Here is an 18,813-nt window from a genome sequence, read left to right as displayed (position 1 = left end):
GTGGTTTTTCAAAATGCTGAAGTGTTTGAATACTAAATCTTACTTAATAATGTGTGTTTGAGTATTATAATGAGATAACATACATTTTATGTAAAAAGTTCAGCACAGTGTCTGACATCTGTTCATATTTAACAAAAGATAGTATGAACATCACATGTGACCATTAAGAAACTAATTGTAGGTTTCAGTATCCCTTAAATATTAGAGACTTCCCCCAAAATATAACTAGGAATGGAAAGGGAGTGTATTTGCATCACTTCTGAAAGGGAAGAACCAAGAGTACCGTTCTCTTGGAAAAAGAGAAGGGAAACGCTGTATGATGAAAGCCATTGTGTCTTTTTAGTTACCGGACGGTCAAATAACCTCTGGTCAACAGGGCAAGGGCGGAGCTGATACTTAGGAGCACGCCACAGCATGGCCACATGCAAGTTTTCCAAAATGATATTATGCTTCTGATTGTAGTAAATACTTTACACTATTTGGCAAAATTAAAACTTTAACTAAGTTGACAGAATTTTTAAGCTATTTCCTCAAAAACTGTTACTGTTTCATCCCTGAAACAATAAAGCCTAAACCTCAAGATTAGCCTTTAACTCATTTAACAACAGGCAATCTAAACACACAATCAATCGAGAATCCAAAAGCATATTAAACCAAAATTCACTTTGTCAGGTGAATTTCATGTAAATATAACTTTAGAATATATAAAAATATAGATTTCATGGTATTTCAAGTAATATTAGAATAAGATCATGTATGAATGTCAAATAATCGATTAGGTAATAGAATTGCAAGTTTCCAAACACTTCAATATATCTCTCTATGTGCACAGAGAAAAGAGGGATCAATTCTTCATTGGAGTGCTTTGTGTTGTTAGTATCATTTTAAGGTCACTGGTATCATGAGGCTGAGATTTTTGTCATAAGCGGAAATAGGTATAGAAAGCAGAAAATTTGAAGGTTAAAGACTCCTCTGCATGCATACCTGGTAAGGTAATAAACAAGATCTGGCAAATGCGATTACCAATCAGTCCAGGGAATTCCTACCTGAGAATTGGTTATTAGTATCACATGAAGACATAGCTCACATTTCAGTAATCAGTTACCAAGTAAGGTACAATATGTGATTTTCAGAATTTTTGTCATCTACCAATGGGTAAACTATAGCTTCTGTGGCTCAAAATGTTTTCTCTTAATATTGACATATAAAACATTTTAAATGGTTATCCATAACTTTCAGTAAGATAACATTTCAAGATGATTCCCATAAACAGGCAAAAACATAGAGTTCCTCTAAGTTGAGCACACGGACTTGATGTAAGTGCGCATCTCTGACTTAGAATTCAGTGATCTCGAAGCCGTAGTGTGCCAGTTCTGAACCATGTGTCAGCCAGTAACAGTGAGAGCAGTGACACGCATCATCTTGAAAATTTTATTACATAGTAAAAGAAAACATGTTCTTAGACAGCCGTTGGAAAATACTTTCTACTACTTCAGATGGTATGATTTATGTACCCCAAGGCAATAAAGAATCAAGAAGAAAGCTACACTAAACTTATTTCAACTATAATATGATTATAAATGTGATTTAAGGTTAACCCGAAACACCAGGACCTTTCATGAGAAGAAAAATGTGTACTCAGCATGCTTACAATGCTGATAGCATTTAAATGCACATTATCCAGCACATCTTGGAGTAGAAATTCCCTTTTGCAACACGAAAGCATAAAACTTTGAGTTAATATGAGTGTTTGGGGGATAAATAAGTATAATAATTTCACATATAAGATAACAAGCCATACTATAGTTTGCTGACGAACAGCACAGTTTGGTAAGGTTATATTCTACCTGGAGTCATTTGCCACTGCAATAATCCAACTTCAAAATTTAACAATGTCTTTATTGGGAAAAAATGTCTCCCTGGGTCTGACTAGAGTTGATTATGCCACACTAAAAGCTGTCACCAAATTTAATGTAGAAATAGATTTTTTTTGCTTTTTTACAGAAAATAAAATGAGACAAGAATGACTAAATAACTGGTTCTCCATTAGGGGTATTTGAAAAAGTTCATCTGCTAAATCAGCGAGTGGTGGGGCACCAATTCTTATGGACAATGTTTGGTGGAGAAATTCCATGAGAACAATTCAGGGAACACACAGAAAGTTGTGTTAAAGTTTCCCCAAAGAGCTCACAATGGCTTAAAATCACATTGAAGATTAGTTCCTGCTGTCTTCTAAATTTTAACTATAGTTTCAAACCGGCATCAAATCTTTTATATGTCTTTGCCTATGCTTACATGAATTTATGAGACTATAAACTTAAAGAAATCGTTCCTTACCTTTGATTCTTGAACTTTCTTGACTTTTTTCCTGCTGGAATTAAAACAGAAATAGATCAAAATCTGTAAGTAGGTGTTCAACAGCGAGATATAAATTATCAGTGAAACTTAAGACCGCTCTAAATGTTTTGCTGTACATATACCCATGGGTCATTGTAATACAATTCTCATCTTAATGAATAATTATGTCAAATCTTTTACTGAGTAGCAATCACTCTTAGTGAGCATAAATTCCTCTAAGGAATCAATATATTATATGAATTTATAAATAAATGAACAAATGGTTAATGAATAAAAAATAACTTGGCATGCCCCTCAAATGCCTTAGGCCATTCTACTTAATTCCAACAGATTATGAATGATGTCTTCAGAATTTGCTTTCAAAATCTATACATTAATGATAAATTGTTGCTGGGGGAAACAGCTTATGAGCAAACAGTGGAGAATTCACTAAAAACACAAGGGACGTTTCAATTGTCTCTCCTTCAATTAAACTTAGAATTGGTCCCTATCTCACTTCTCTAAGGCTAGAGTTGATAACAATTCTATTATTTATTCAAAGGTTGCCTCAGTGAGACCTGTCTTTCAATTTGACGGAGTCCTTATTAGTTACCAGGCAACCCCGAAAGAATTAGCTTGCCTTCTGTTTTTAAGTAGAAATTGTGCACTCTGTGACTTCTCAATTAATATTCATGCACAGTTCGCTCTGTCTAAAAGTTTCAGGGTCTCAAACTAAAAATAGCTTTGAAATATGTATCTAATAAAAAGTGACAAACACACATACACACACACACAGAACTGCAGAACTGTGTTAATGCCAATAAATTTTGGTAAAATTTATATACATAGTAAAGATATAAAGAATTTATTTTTGCTGTAAGCATTAATCCCAGAGTAAGATTTTGAGAAAATGAATATTGACAAATGAACATTTGTTGGACTAGCTAATCCCATGTATGATTCTATTGGATTTGAACACTTTTGTGTTCCAATTCTCTTATCCTAACCCTTCCTGCCTTTGTGTTTGAATGTTATTCTCTCCTTGGTTAATTAATTGAGTTTTCAAGTTATGATTTATTTTTAATTTGGAGTACTTGTTGTTCATTTAAAGTAAAATTTAAATGTAAATTATTTGTTTCAAAAATACATTTTTCTTTCATACTTATAGGACAAGCCAACTTGAATGTTTCAAAGAAGTATTTGTAATTAAAAATACTCTCTATCTCTCACCTCCTCTTTTGCCACTCACCTATTTATTTATTATCATTCTTTCAACAAGTATGTATAGGTTACTTTTATGTGCCAGAGATTGCTACATGTAATAATATAAAAGATGGGCAAAGCAGAAAAAAATATGTCCTTATGGAAAGAAAATACTGAATAAATGGTAATGTTCTATTTGTGTACTTATTTATTTTTAATTATATTTATTGGGAGTGACATTGGTTAATAAGATTATATAGATTTCAAGTGTATATTTCTACAATACATGATCTGTATATTTAGAAAAAGAATGTGGTAGTTCTGCAGTGAACGACTATACTTTTAGATAGGTAAACAACAGTCAAATGATTTTTGAATACAATTCTGAATGTGATGAGAGGATGCTCCAAGCAGCTTCGTCACAACAAAACACGCGCTCATGCATCACCTCTTGTGCAGAGTTTTTGGATGAAGCATTAAGTCAGTCACCCAGGTGACTCAGTCCCCTACAGCCAGCCCATCCTGTGACTTCTGGCTTTTCACCAAACTAAAATCACCTTTGAAAGGGAAGAGATTTCAGACCATTGATGAGATTCCAGAAAATATGACAAAGCAGCTGATGGTGATTGGAAGGCCTCAACATGCCTACTTTGAAGGGAATGAGGTGTCATTGTCCTATGCACAAAGTCTCTTGTATCGTCTTCAATAAATGTCCATATTTTTCATATTACATGGCTGGATACCTTCTGGACAGACCTTGTATACCTGGGGGAAACATGTTCTAGGAGTGAAAAACAACTGAAAATCTCCTGAGGTGTAAGAGTTCTTGGCATTGTCAAAAATACCAAGGAGACCAGTATGACTGCACTGGACTGAGTCAGGGGAGTTTAGCAGGAAATGCAATCAGGGAGGCAATAGGGGCAGATAAACTTGCACTTGGGACATTTGTTTGATCTTTATTTTTCACACTGAGAGGGCTAATAAAACATTGACAGTTTCTTCTCAAAGGAATAGCATTATCTGAATTACACTCAAGTAGACTCATTCTAGCTATTGAGAACAGGTCAAACAAGGCAAGGGCGAAATTAGAGGAACCAGTAAAAAGAACCCTGTAGCAGTCTAGGTAGGAGTTGATCATGGCATAGAGCAGAGTGGGAGCAGAGGAGCTGGAATATCTGTTACAGGTGGAAAGACTTTCTGATAGAGTAAATGTTGGGTGTGAAATAGAGAATAAACAGAGTGATTTCAAAGGTCTGAGCCATTAGAAAGAAGGAGTTACCTCTAACTATGATGAAGAAGATGGCTGAAAAAGAAGCACTTATTCTTTCTTCACTTGCTTGCTAGTACCGTCCTACTCTGTGAATTTTCTGTCATTGTCCCTTCACCCCTGTTCCATCTTCTTTATTCATTCCTCCTCATATTCTCAATTCCTAAATGTGAGTTTCCGATACATTGAACCTTATCCTTCTTCCAAACACCTCACTCCCACAGCAATCTTACCCAGCCTTCTGGACTCTAGTGTCACCTTTCTTGTAAGAACTCTCACATGTATATCTCAAGCCGGTCTGCACCATCAAACTTCAGACTCATATCTACAACTGTTTTTTTGACATCTCTACTTGGACATCTAATAAGAACCTACCTGTCATAACCAAAACTGAACTCCCAAACTTTCCTTACTTCTTTGATCATGTTTCTCATGTTCCCTATATTCTTCATCTCTCCATCCTTCTAGTTGTCCCCTTAAAGTAACTTTTTTCTACTCTGTCTCTTAGTAGACAAAAGGCCTGGAATTTCCCTGGGATTGATATTTGACTTTGATTTTACTTTGAATATCACTCTGAGGATGCAAAGTAGGCATGTGATTAAAATGTCTGGAACTCAACAAGACATGTAAATTTAGAAGTCAGCTGGCCTCTGTATAAATCATCAGTACTGCAACTGGAGAACACAGAGTAGAGTCAATGATCTAGAACTGAGTACTGGAAACAATGTAAAAAATAGTAAGTTGAATCAGCCAACTGAAAGAATGAAAGAATAGATAAATTATAGGAGAAAACACAGAAAAGAATGGAATCATGAAATCCCAGGATATATATTTATGTAAAAGGGGAATATTCAATAGCATAGAATTTTTTTCTTTCATGTCAAGTAAGATTATATCTTATATCTTATTAGATATATCTTATATCTAAGACAATACCCATTCGATACATTGAAATCAACAGAATCACTGAGTTCAAAGAAAACACATTTTTGGTGGTACCATGGACTTGGAAGTAAAATCAAAGTTTTTTAAGGAAGGACAGGGCAGTTGAGAAATGTATAAAGTGGTAAAGATGACATGGGAGAAATATGATGCGGAGAAAAAGGCCTGGGATGGGGTGTAGCTAGAAAATACAGTCAAGTTTATAGAGGTGGTGCATGTTTTTTGTTGTTTATTTGTCTTTTTGCTTTGTTTTGCTTAGTTTTATATTTTATTTATATTACTGAGAATTGAAAATGTCTAAGTGATAGGAGGTGCATGATAGAAATTGAGAGGATTAAGATAAAAGGAATAGATTTTATGACTGATTTTATAATGCTATTGAAATGGTAGGCATGATAAAGAAAATAAGTGGGAACAAAATTTAAATAGAACCAGTTCTTCTGATATAACAAGTGGTCATAGATACAGTGGGCTTGTAGGTTTGATATACTAAATTAAACATGTTCAATCTGTGATTTATTTCCTTTCTGTAATAGAAGAAAAGTCCACTGAGTGATGTAGAATGGTTTGTCAGAAATCTGAAGAAATAATACGGATTTTAAATGCACTGCTTTGTGTTTTTCTGTGAGAGCAGGAGAGTAGAGGAACAGCTTGGTATTATTGAAATCCTAAGCTTTCCCATCATAAATTTGCAGTGGTATGAATCTTAGTCATATTTTAATTACAAATAGGCTTAACACCCACTGATATCATAAATATTTTATTATATTTCTCTCTTAAAATCCAATTCTCCATTTATATATTTGTATATACTTATAAATTACCAATGGAAATATCCTATAGACTAGAAATGATTGAGAAGAATTACTTAAGATCAAGTAGATATTAATTTATTGGATTGGGAAGGAAGGGAACAGACTCGTAAAGTAAGAAGAAAAAGACAACTACTCCATTTACTGCCAAACACTTATTAGAACACTTTTAGTAGAGACATACACATAGTTTATTTTGAAAGTTGTACCTTTTTCAGCTTGCTTCTATGACTATGTTGCGTTATTCACCTGGCAAAATATATTTTCCACCATTTAATTAAAAAAACTGTTTTATATGTTAATTTTTAAATCAAGCAATGTTAAGGAGAAAATTGTGATTTTTTAATTATGTGAGAACTCTTAAGTGATCAGGAAGATTTATTACCCTGTCTACATTATATATTTGAGAAATACTTTTTTGTTAGAAAACCTTAGTTCTTGTTTGGAATAGCAGAATGCCACTCTTGGTTTAGCTCAATTTTAATATTCTTTCAAAAGATTTTCTGATAAAACACTCTTGTATTAAAATAATAAATTTATTTTGGCCAAAATAATAGGTATCAAAGCTAAATAATAGCATGCCATTCATGTTTTACTTTGTAACCACACCATTCTTGGAAGAATCCCAAAGTGCTATATTAATTACATAAACAGACTCCATGAAATTCAGCTCAATGATAGAAATGGACAAATAGATTCTTACAGACAGTATAATAAAGATTAGCAAAGATAATCTGGGCAGAAGTATGGATTCAGAGGAAACACATAATTGCATGATAAGATCTTTTAATTATTTTTTAAAAACAACATAATAAATGAAATTAACTAAACCACTATAAAACTAAGACACATAGAGGTACACAGTAGTTTCTAAATTGATGTGGTGGATAAGATCTTTTAATTATTTTTTTAAAAAACATAATAAATGGAATCAGCTACACCCCTGTAAAATTAAAACAAGTAGACGTACACAGTAGTTTTTAAACCTGTGTGGTGGTTTTAAAGCATCAAGGCTCACTAAAGTCTAGCCAAATAACATCAATGCACAGGTCGCTAGTCCTTTAAATCAGCAGAATGCTATTACTCTGGAAGATATTGTTAAGGATTTTTATATCTAGTATTACATTTATGGCATAACATTTATTAGCATCTGATGGTGGCTATAACATAATAATTGCTGTCTTATAATCGAAGATCAGAACTAGGTATCTGGCCATAATAACTCCGAACGTAGTTTACCCACTTTTTTCTTTCTCACTTAGAAGCACATGCTCTCTAGGAAGAGAGCGATCATCTAAATGCTAAGTGCATCATCTCCACCAACACAGCACGAGCTATAAACACTAGACTACCAGTGCATCGTCCTCCCATTCCATAGTATAAAGCTTAAATCACCTGAAGGAAAAGGCATCAACCCAAACAGGTAGATCTGTCGATAGTCTTTTTTTTTTAATTTGTGAATAAATAATGAATGTATATAAAAACATAAACTTTGGTTGTAAAATACATAAAGGTAAATATTACTGATTTTAGAAGTCTGCCTAGTTTAAATAACTTTTCTTCAGAACTCTTCCCTTCTGTTTGATGCAATTATTGTTTGCCAAAAAGATACCACCAAACAAAACATGCAAAGTGCTCATTTGCAGTAGAATAGTCATGTTCAAATGTGTTTAAGATTTCCATATGCTGTGCTAAAAATATAAAATATTAAAGTTTTTGACATATTCCTCAGAACTACTAGGTAATATGGACTGTAAATTCATAAACGTTGGGAATAGGAGACTTTCGGTAGAGCCACTCTACTGCAACCTTGTAATAAATCTCTTCTACGCCACTCTGATGCGCACATACCCATGAGCACGTGGGCGCCTTCCCGCAGCCTGTACACCCACACAGGCACGCACTTTCTCCAAAACACACTTTTCTGTACCCATTTAGTTATAAAATGCCTGGAAAATAAGAGACTGGCAATCATAATGCAGTATATCTAGCCTCCTAAATCTTGGAGATATAGACATATTTTCACAAAACTGTAATGGTGAATTTTCAGTCTACTTAGTTTAATCGCAATCTTCTTAATATTTATTTAACATAACTTCCCTTGTAATATGAACCATGTTCTTAATCCATTATCACCACCACCACAAGTCTCAACTCTGGCCATTCTATTTGAAACAGCACCTCTAATTACTATTTTGTTTCCTTAACTTTTTATTTATTCTCAGCTGAATTACTACTTCCAGACATAACATATATTTATTTGTACTTTATGTGTTCTCTTTACTGAAATACATGTTCCATGAGCAAGAGACTTTGCAGGCTTAACTGGTATATGCACAGTACCTAGAAGAGTATCTTCAAGAGAATAGGCACATTCCTAATCAAGTCTCTGAACTCTAGAATTTAACAGCCTAATGGAGGGCCAGGCACACACAAAATATATGAAGTCAAATGTGACATTCACAAGTGAAATTATGTATAAAATCTAGAGAGTTCAGTCAAAGAACAATACATTCTTTCTTAACTTAGGCAGGGGAGGGAAAGCTTTGAATATGTGGACTACTGGGAAATACACAGAGAGAAGATAAGATTGTAAGAATAAGTAGTTGATCTTTTTAGCCAATGGAAGGGGGGATTCTATGTAAAATATACAGCATGACCCAATTACCAGTTCATCAGAGGCCATGGTAAGACTACAAAACAGCAAATAGTGCCCAGTGGTAGTACAGAGCTGGGATGGTAATGAGACATGCACTAGATTTTTAAAAAATGAATCTCAAAGTAGAAGCAAATTTACTCACTAAATCCCTTCTATATTCAATAATATCTGTACTGTGCTTTATTACATACATAATATAATTTTAAATATCAAGCTTACAAGTTTTTTGATATGTTTATTTGTACTTACACTTAAAATAGAATCAATGATTGTGGGAAATTTATAATTACCTTCATCATTTAAATCTAACTGTAATCATCAGATAGGGTTTTTTTGTCTGATTTGTTTTTAATCAGGAGTGTGTATGTTCAAGTTAAATGGATAAAACATATGCAAAGACAATCCCTATCTAGTGTGTCCAATACAATCAATGAGAATCTGTGGGGGAAAGTGGTGGCAGGAAAATGGAGACTACTATACTTGTATAACAATTAAAAAAAAGAGAAACAGATTAAATTAAATTACTTAAAAAAAAAGAATTTGTCCAAAATGTCATAAAAGACATCTTTGGTTGATGGACTCATGAAAGACATAAACAAACAACATCTTAAAAGGTGAGCAGCATTTAATTAGGTTTAAGAAATTATAGATACTCAGAGCAGAAAAAAAATAGCTTGTAGTAATAAGGAATTAAGTGGTAAAATGTTATATATAAAATAACACAAAGACTAATAAGCATAATAGACAATTATACTAATCAAAAGATAATTTAAAAATCCCATACATGCACCCTCCTCACCACGTTAAAGTACAAAATTATTAATTTATGAATGATGCATATAGATTTAAGGATTAAAAAATATTAAGAGAAAGGACATGCTTTTTTTCTAACCTAGTCTATAAACTTAAAATAAAAGAATTCTGTAGGCTTTTCTTATAGCGTTATGGTTTTACAGTATTAGACTTGGAGATGAAATATGAGAAAAAGCAAAAATGAATGTTGATGGGCTGTTTTTGAGGCTATACATATGAAATGTAAAGAAAATTCAACAAAATAAAAAATAATTTTTGACAATTCTATCTATGCAATGTAAAAAATATTCCATTATAAAGGATACCCAGCATAAATTTGGAAACATTTAAAAGAAATACCTATTTAATTTTTGAGATATTATTTATGATTTTTTTCTAAAAAAGAGGAGATTGCATTTTAAAAATTGATAACACATGTTCTAACCACCTTTCAGATCCTTTATCCATTTATCTTATTTTGTGTGTGTGTGTGTAAAGAAATTTGAAATATGATTGCAAGATATTCATGTTCTTAAGATCATGTTACTGCCTTAATAATGTGTTGACATAGAAACTACTCACTTCTTGAATATAGGTTTGCTAGGGATATACATGGGCTGCTCTGTGCCATGAGACAGGGATTAACTACGGATAACTTAAATTTCTATCTCTGAATTTCAAATTTATCTAGAGAGAATGATAGCAATTAATTACAAATCAATGATAAAGAAACAAGCATGGTAAGAATAATTTTCTATGCTGAGTGTGGGGCAAAGGAGAATTCACAGGGAAAATGCTCCCTGAACTAAGAGTTAAAGGATGGTAAAATAATTTGCCGGTGAAAGGGTAGTAGGCCGTGCAAAGGCACTTAATTTAAAATTTTTAATCCTTTGGGAGGAACTGTGAATAGTTAAGTACAGCTCAGCTATATATTTATTTAGACATGAGGATTAAAAAAATATATTCAAGAAAGTTCTCTCCTATCTCTGGTAGAAAATTTAGCCCACTTAAATATAGCTGATGTTACTTGGTAAAGAGTCATATCAATCAAAAGAGGTAAACATGTTGATTATTATAATAGTTTTTACAGTGTGTTTTTGGAGTGTGGAAAGCAATGATGATTTTCTTAACACAAATCACTAATTAAAGAATTTGGAAAAATAAATATATAAATCATTTAATTAATGCTTTTTGGTATGGAAATTAGTGAAGTAGTATGATTTAAAATGCAGACATTTAAATGAGAATTCTTTCCATTTTATGTTTATCCCTCAATAAATTTGGATTTCTAATTTATCAAGTGTATAAATAGACCAAAAGCAATAATTGTTATAGGAACCCAATGATGCGAGTTTTAAATTTCCAGTGATCTGGAGCATAGCATTCTTCTTCTAGTAATATAAATTTTAAAGAGGCTACCAATACATAAAATGTATTATTTAGAGTAAACTTTGCATGAAAAACTGTATTATGCAATTATAAAATATAAAAACATATAGCCAGGTAGTTCAGCTGAAAGTAAAGGATTAGAAGATACTCTGGCTGCAGGCAAGGAGGGGCTTGGTGGGGAAGGTAAGCATAACAGAGCTCAACAGCAAGGAATCTAAGTATGAACACACTCAGTGCCCTTCCCAGTAGGCAGATAAATTCACTGCAACTGTTTATAAAAAGATGATTGAGGCCTGGGGAATAAAAAAAGAGGGAGAATGAGGAGAGGAAATCAGGAAGGAGAAAGGAGGAAGGAGGAAGAGAAGCAGGAGAAAAGGGAGAAGGTGGAGATACAGATGATTAAAACACATTGCAGTCTTCTTAGTTGGCACGCAATTTTTAAGCTCTTTACACATGTATCTCATTTGAGGTGACCAAAAGCCGTGGTCTAGCTTCCTCTGCTTACACCTTCAACTTACAGTTCATGGAGGTCTCTAGGATGATGACCATGTCCCCTATGGCAGCATTTCCAAGCAGCAAATATGATTACTTGGTGTAAGAGCCAAAACCATATGTTAAATTGTCTTTTTAAAAAGATGAGTTCCCCAACTGGGATCTCCCTAAAATAAGTACAATATATGATTTCCATTCCTTTTAGGCAAGTAAGTGGTAATAGCTATCATAATATCAGACTAATTTTAACTGAAAGATGAATGAGACCTAGGACATTATGTTCACAACTGTTTACTTAATAAAGATATATTGAGGAATAATTAACACATAATTGTAGGTATTTAAAGTATATTATGTGATAATATTATATCATCAATGTGATGATACATATAAATATATATTTATATATATTCACACACCATAGATATAATCACACACATATTGTAGAAAGATTACCAAAATCAAAGTAACTAACACATTCATTACATCACATGTTACTTGGCTTTTTGTAATGAGAATGCTTCAGGTCTCGCAGCAACTTTTAAGTATACAATATGGCATCATTAAGTACAGTCACTGTGCTGTACATTAGATCCTTAGGACTTACTTATCTTATAATTGAAAGTTTTTCCATTTACCTACATCTTCCTATTTTCCCTTTACCCAACACTAGACAACTACCATTCTATTCTTTGTTTTTGTAATATCAGCATTTAAGAAAATATTTCACATAAAAAGTATACCATACACTATATTTCTGTCTTTGTTTGGCTTATTTCACTTAACACAATACCCTCCATGTTCATCCATGTTTTCTCAAAAAGCAGGGCTTCCTCTTTTTGAACAGCTGAGTAATATTCCATTTTATATAGAGACCATAATTTCAATATCTATCTATTCATCTGTCCATGAACACTTAGGTTGTCTCTGTGCCTTGGCTATTTTGAATAATGATGCAAAGAACATGGGGGTGTAGAAATCTCTTCAACATAGTAAATTCTTGCCATGGCTGGTGTGGCTCAGTGAATTCAGCACTGGCCTGGGGGCCAAAAGGCTGACAGTTCAATTCCCAGTCAGGGCACATGCCCAGATTGTGGGCCAGGTCCTCAGTTGGGTCATGCCAGAGGAAACCAATTGATGTATCGCTCACACATCATTGTTTCTCTCTCTCTCTTTCTCCTTCCCTTCTCTTCACTCTAAAAATAAATAAATAAAATATTTTTTAAAAAAGATAGTAAATTCTTTTCCTTCAGATATATACCCATAAGTGGAATTGCTGGATCATATGGTAGTTTTATTTTTATTTTTTTAAAGATAAAAAAATATTGTTTTCTATAATGTCTGTACTAATCTATATTTCAACCTACAATGCACAAGTGTTCTATTTCATTCACAACCTCACCAACACTTGTTATCTTTTGTGTTTTTAATATTAGTCACTATAACAGGTTTGAGATGATATACCATTGTGGTTTTGATTTGCATTCCCTAACCAATAGTGATGCTGAGCATCTTTTCATGCACCAGTTGGCCATTTGGATGTCTTCCTTAGAAAAATATCTATTTAGGTCCTTTGCTCATTTTTATACTTGAATTTTTTCCTTTTGTGTTATTGAGTTATATGAATTTGTATATATTTTGAAATTAATTCCTTATCATATATATAATTTGCAAATATTTTGTCCCATCCCATGAGTTGCCTTTTAAATTTATTGTTTCCTTTAACTGTACAGAAACTATTTTGTTTCATTGTTTTTCTTGTGTTGCTTGAGCTTTTGGTATCATACCCCAGAAAAACATCAATGAGAAGACCAATGTCAGGGAGCTTTTATCCTATGTTTTCTTCTACTAATTTTACTGTTTCAGGCCTCACATGTAATTATTTAATGCATTTTAGTTAATTTTTATTAGTGGTGTCATCAGAGGTCCGGTTTCATTCTTTTGCAGGTAGATATCCAGCTTACCCAGAACCATTTATTGAGCAGATTATTCTTTCCACTGTGTGTTCAGAACACCCCTGTCAAAATTAGTTTACTTAATTTTCTTCATTTATTTCTGGGCTCTTGATTCTATTTCACTGGTCTGTACCATATTGTTCTGATTATAATAATTTTGTAATACTACTTGAATTCAGGTGTGATGCATCAATCTGTGTTCTTTCTCAAGATTGCTATGACAATTGGGGGTCATTGGGATACTTATTGTTATCTGTGAAGAGCTCCACTGAATTGTTATCAGTAAAATGCTCTATTGGCATTTTAATAGGAAAACATTGGGTTTGTACATATCTTTGAATTATATGGACTTTCTTACAATATTAAATCTTCAAATTCAAGAACATAGTATATCTTTTATTTGTCTTTTTCAATTTCTTTTTTTAATATTTTATTCATTTACTTTTAAGAGAGGGGAAGGGAGGGAGGAAGAGAGGGAAACATCAATGTGTGATTGCCTTTCATGTGACCCCTACTGGGGACCTGTTAGGCAATCCAGGCTTGTGCCCTGACTGGGAATCAAACCAGCTATCCTTTGGTTCACAAGCTGACACTCAAATCCATTGAGCCACACCAGCCAGGACTCAATTTCTTTTTTAATGTCTTTTAAGTTTTCAGTGTATAGATGTTTTACCACCTTGATTAAATTTATCCCTAAGTATTTTATTGTTTTTGATGCTACTGTAAATGGGATCACTCACTCTTTCCAATCCTATAAGATTTTAATGACACTTCTGCTGATAGTCTCATTGGGGTTCCTTTGTATGTGAGGAGTCTTTTTTTTCTCTTAGTGCTTTAAAATCCCTTATATTTGATTTTCGAAGGTTTTATTACCATGTATCTTGGTTGAATGTGTTTGAAGATTTTTGAGCTTCATGAACCTGGATAGCTATATCTCTATCCATATATGGGAAGTTTTCAGCCACATTACTCCAAATAAGTTTCCTTTCCTTTTCTTCCCCTTTTCCTTCAGAGACTTCCATAATGTGAATATTCTTTTTCTTAATGATGCCCCACAATTCACAAGGCTTTATTCAGTTTTTTATTCTTATTTCTCTTTTTTTCCCATAAGATTCAGTATCAAGAGATCTGTGTTCAAGTTCACTGTTCTTTGCTTCATTGAACCTGCTGTTAAGTCCTGTGTTGCATTTTTCATTTTCTTTGGCTGCTTTCTTCAGATAAAAGAATTCAGTCTTATTCTTCTTTTTAGGATTCCCATCTCTTTGCTGAACTTAAAATTTTGTCCATGCATTCTTTTCCTGAGTATATTACATTGTAGTTTTTGGCAACCTCCAAGAAACTGAAAACTCAAGCAAAGAATAATCTGAGCAATGAGTTCCAGGAAAAAAAAAGCTCAAGGTATCAGATAAAGAACACTATATGCAATAAAGAAAAACAGCATTGTTTTAAAGCACATATATGAGATTTACGAATGTTGGGAACCGCCCTGCCTGGTTTCAGAGGCTGTAACCCCCCATGATTAAGGCTGAGTCAGAGTTGGGACCATAAGCCACTAAGGAGACAAAGCTTATCTCCCTGGCAGAAGTGCCACCTCTGCCCACTTCACCCTGCTTGGCCCTGAGCTTGGCCAGTTAGCCAATGACGGGTAAGAATCCTCAAGGGAGGATCAACCTAAGACAGGTTCTGGTCACGGAAGAGGCCCACAGGGAAGGACTCGGGGCGCTGTGGCAAAAGGGGGTGATGGACCCTCGCCCCTCGGCTTTGAAATAGCCTGAGTCCTCATTCTGTCTGCAAGAAGTCTCCTAATCTCTTGGCAGCCTTACTTCCCTTGCCTGACTTAAGCCTGAAGCAATAACAGAGGGCAGTGCAGTCCTGTGCTGGGAGGGGCGGATTCCCTGGGGAATCAGGCCTAAGAAAAATACCTACATTCCTGTGAAACCTACTTAATTTGTACCCTCAGTTTAAGAGATAAGGGTCCAGACCTGAGATGAGTCTGGCGCCTAAAGTTTTATGGCCCTCTAACTAATTGGCTGTGACTCAGAATAGGCCCTCAAAGTTCTCTGTAAATCATGTATTGTTTAACCCTTACTGGCTAACAATGATTGATGAGCTTTATCTGTATTCCTGTGTGTGTGAACATAATAAAAGCCCCTGGAGGGAAAGGCTCTGGGCCCTTCTCCTTTGAGAGAAATGGCCACCTTTCCTACCCAAGCAGATCATGTCTTGGTAGTCTTTTCCTTCATCCGTGGAGGACCGGAGGGCTGCGTTAAAGCCCCCCGACATACAAACACAAATATTGAATGTGTTGGGCCATAAAGGAGGCTTTATAAAAACCTACAGTAAATTTAAACATATTATGTACATAATATTCAATATTATTAGAATTATATCAAAAGGATGCTGAAATAAGCACCCTGTAAACAGAATCCATATAACAGATTACTAAATAATTCTTTGATTAAATAAGAAATCATAAAGTATTTCTGAAACATTTAGACTGAAGCAAAGAAAAGCACTGCAGGACCAAATTCATGGAGTTCTGGGAAAAAAGCATTTGTGGAAAATTTATAGCTTTAATTATCAGGAAAAAAGCAATGTTATAAAATACAAATTATGCATTCAACTTAAAAGGTTAAAATATGGTAACAGGAAAAATAAACAAGAAGAATTGGCATCAAGGACATAAAGAACTAACAGAACTTTGGATATTAAAAAATCTTAACTCGAATTTTCTTTTTGTGAAGATTAATATGATCTCCTGGACAAACCTTTTGCAAGGCTGAATTAAAAAACAGAAGACAGAATATTAAGAGCAAACACAATGTGGTATAAAAAATTGGAAATACAGACAACTGAGATTAAATGTACAGGGTATGTGACCATTATATTCTAATAAGTCTCATCTAATTATTTTATATGTAAGTGACACATTTCTGAAAAAAAACAAATATGGAAAAATGGAACATGAAGGAAAAGAAACATAGGTAAGTAAAATTTCAAAAAAATAATGCAAAAACAAAATGAAACAAGAAAAACAGCCAAATGGCCACCAAAAATTTTATTTCCAAATTCCTGGATCCAAATACCTTTGCAGATGAATTCTACTAGACATTCAGAAAGCAAATGTTTTGCATTTAAGACACATGCTAAGAAAATATAAAATCAAAATCAAATAGGAACAACTTCTGCAAGCCATATGTTTTAAAGGTTAGAAATTCTGATTAGCTCCACAGGGAGTCAGGTGGAAGGATGACCCCGGCAGCAGTGTCTGTGGTAAAGGCACTGGAAATGATTGACATGGCCATTCTTAGGGGAATTGATCTATATGTTGGGCACTCAACAATTAGACACTATGACAAAATGGCATGAAAATATCTATAAGCCAAAGTACTGAGTGAAAAAGTAATCAATGAGAACAAAAGCAATAATACTATTTATGTTGATCCAAACACAAAGTATAATAAATATACTTTATAGGAACACATAAAAATAAAAATCAGTTATAAAATAAATTAAAATAGTTGACACTAAGGGAAAGAGTTAAATAGAGAAGGAGAATAAAAAAGGATAGTGAGATGAATGGAATAATAGACAGGTGACTGGTAGATAGATAGGTACGTACATACATACATACATACATAGAGATATACATATAGATATAAATAAAATAGATAATTCACTTTACCAAATGACGATACAAGTTCTTAAAGAGTATGTCCTAAATGTCTTCTATAGAATTGTTAAAATAACACTTTTGGAAAATGGAGGCAATAAGGGAAAGTGCCATTTCTAGCCTGACACTAGTTGAGGTAAAGATACAGGGTGGGCAAAAGTAGGTTTACAGTTACTCGTATGGAAAATAATATAGTAATTAATAAGTAATACAATAACAAGCACACATTCTGCATTTCATGTACTCACAACTGTAAACCTATTTTTGCCCCATACTGTATTTTCCTTAGTATCTGTCACCATTGGCATGTCCTCGTAAGGATCTGGAGCACAAATTTATACTAATGATATGGCCACAGAAACTTAAGAAATAAACTTAAAATGTTTTCACCCTGGTAGTGCTTTCAGACCCCCTATAGCTCAGAAGTTTTCATGTCCAGAAATGTGTACCCTCCACTCATTCTTCACTTAGGTTCTCAAAGACAGAAATGAATAAAACACAATCAAAATCCATACTTACAAAACACATACGAATGTCAATGGAAGCAACAAGAGCATAATTATGCTGCTTCCCATAATCCCTCTCATTGGGATTACTGGATATAAAATAAAAATTGAGAAAATGAAAAATATTTAAGGAGATGCAGAGAATTATGAGTATGTAAGTAAGTTACAGGAACCTTTTTAAAAACGATGACTAGAATAGTTCAAAATAACCTATCCAGTTAAGTTGAACAGTAGTGAGGTGAATAGAATTAGAGAACTGGAAGACAAATCTGAACAGTTCCACCAAAGACACTGGAATCAATCAATGCAGATGGTTTTAACCAATGATCAGAAATGTTGTTTGAGAAAATTGGTAAAACATTTCTAGAGTTATTTGTGAATAGCAGTTACACTTAGATATGCAGCTATTTGTAAGACAGCAAACCCACTTTTGATAATGTATCCTAGAATAATTGCTGAATTATGGACACCTGGAAAAATGTATAAGAATGATCCTAGCAGCACTATTTGTAATAACAAAAAAATGTGAAACAAACTATTCTTCATATGGTGAAGGGGGCAATTTAAAAGTGGAGCAATAATTACAGAGGAACTAAATAAATTGAAGCTATTGGAATCACTACAAATAAATAAAACATGTAACAAATATATACTATTTTATAATATGTAAGTGGAGCCTAATGAACAAACCAAACAAATGAGCAAAACAGAACCAGAGACATGGAAATAAGGAACAAACTGACAGTGACCAGAGGGGAGGGGGGATAATGAGGGAAGGAAGGTGAG

At 33.7% G+C, this 18,813-nt stretch overlaps 1 protein-coding gene across 2 annotated transcripts in view; it reads right to left on the bottom strand.

The window, feature by feature from the left end:
• FSTL5 (follistatin like 5) overlaps positions 1-18,813 on the bottom strand; it is a 546,539-nt gene that overhangs the window by 434,643 nt on the left and 93,083 nt on the right. Inside the window, exon 3 of one of the 2 annotated variants that reach the window (XM_045202427.2) lies at positions 2,338-2,371. In XM_045202427.2, the coding sequence (XP_045058362.2) occupies positions 2,338-2,371 (34 nt within the window). The remainder of the gene's footprint in view (positions 1-2,337; positions 2,372-18,813) is intronic. The other variant, XM_045202428.2, reaches the window with a different exon arrangement.

This window comes from Desmodus rotundus, chromosome 9 (assembly GCF_022682495.2).
Source record: "Desmodus rotundus isolate HL8 chromosome 9, HLdesRot8A.1, whole genome shotgun sequence".
Classification (NCBI taxonomy): domain Eukaryota; kingdom Metazoa; phylum Chordata; class Mammalia; order Chiroptera; family Phyllostomidae; genus Desmodus; species Desmodus rotundus.
Note: the sequence above shows the minus strand (reverse complement) of the source record. Positions and strands in the feature narration are given on the sequence as shown.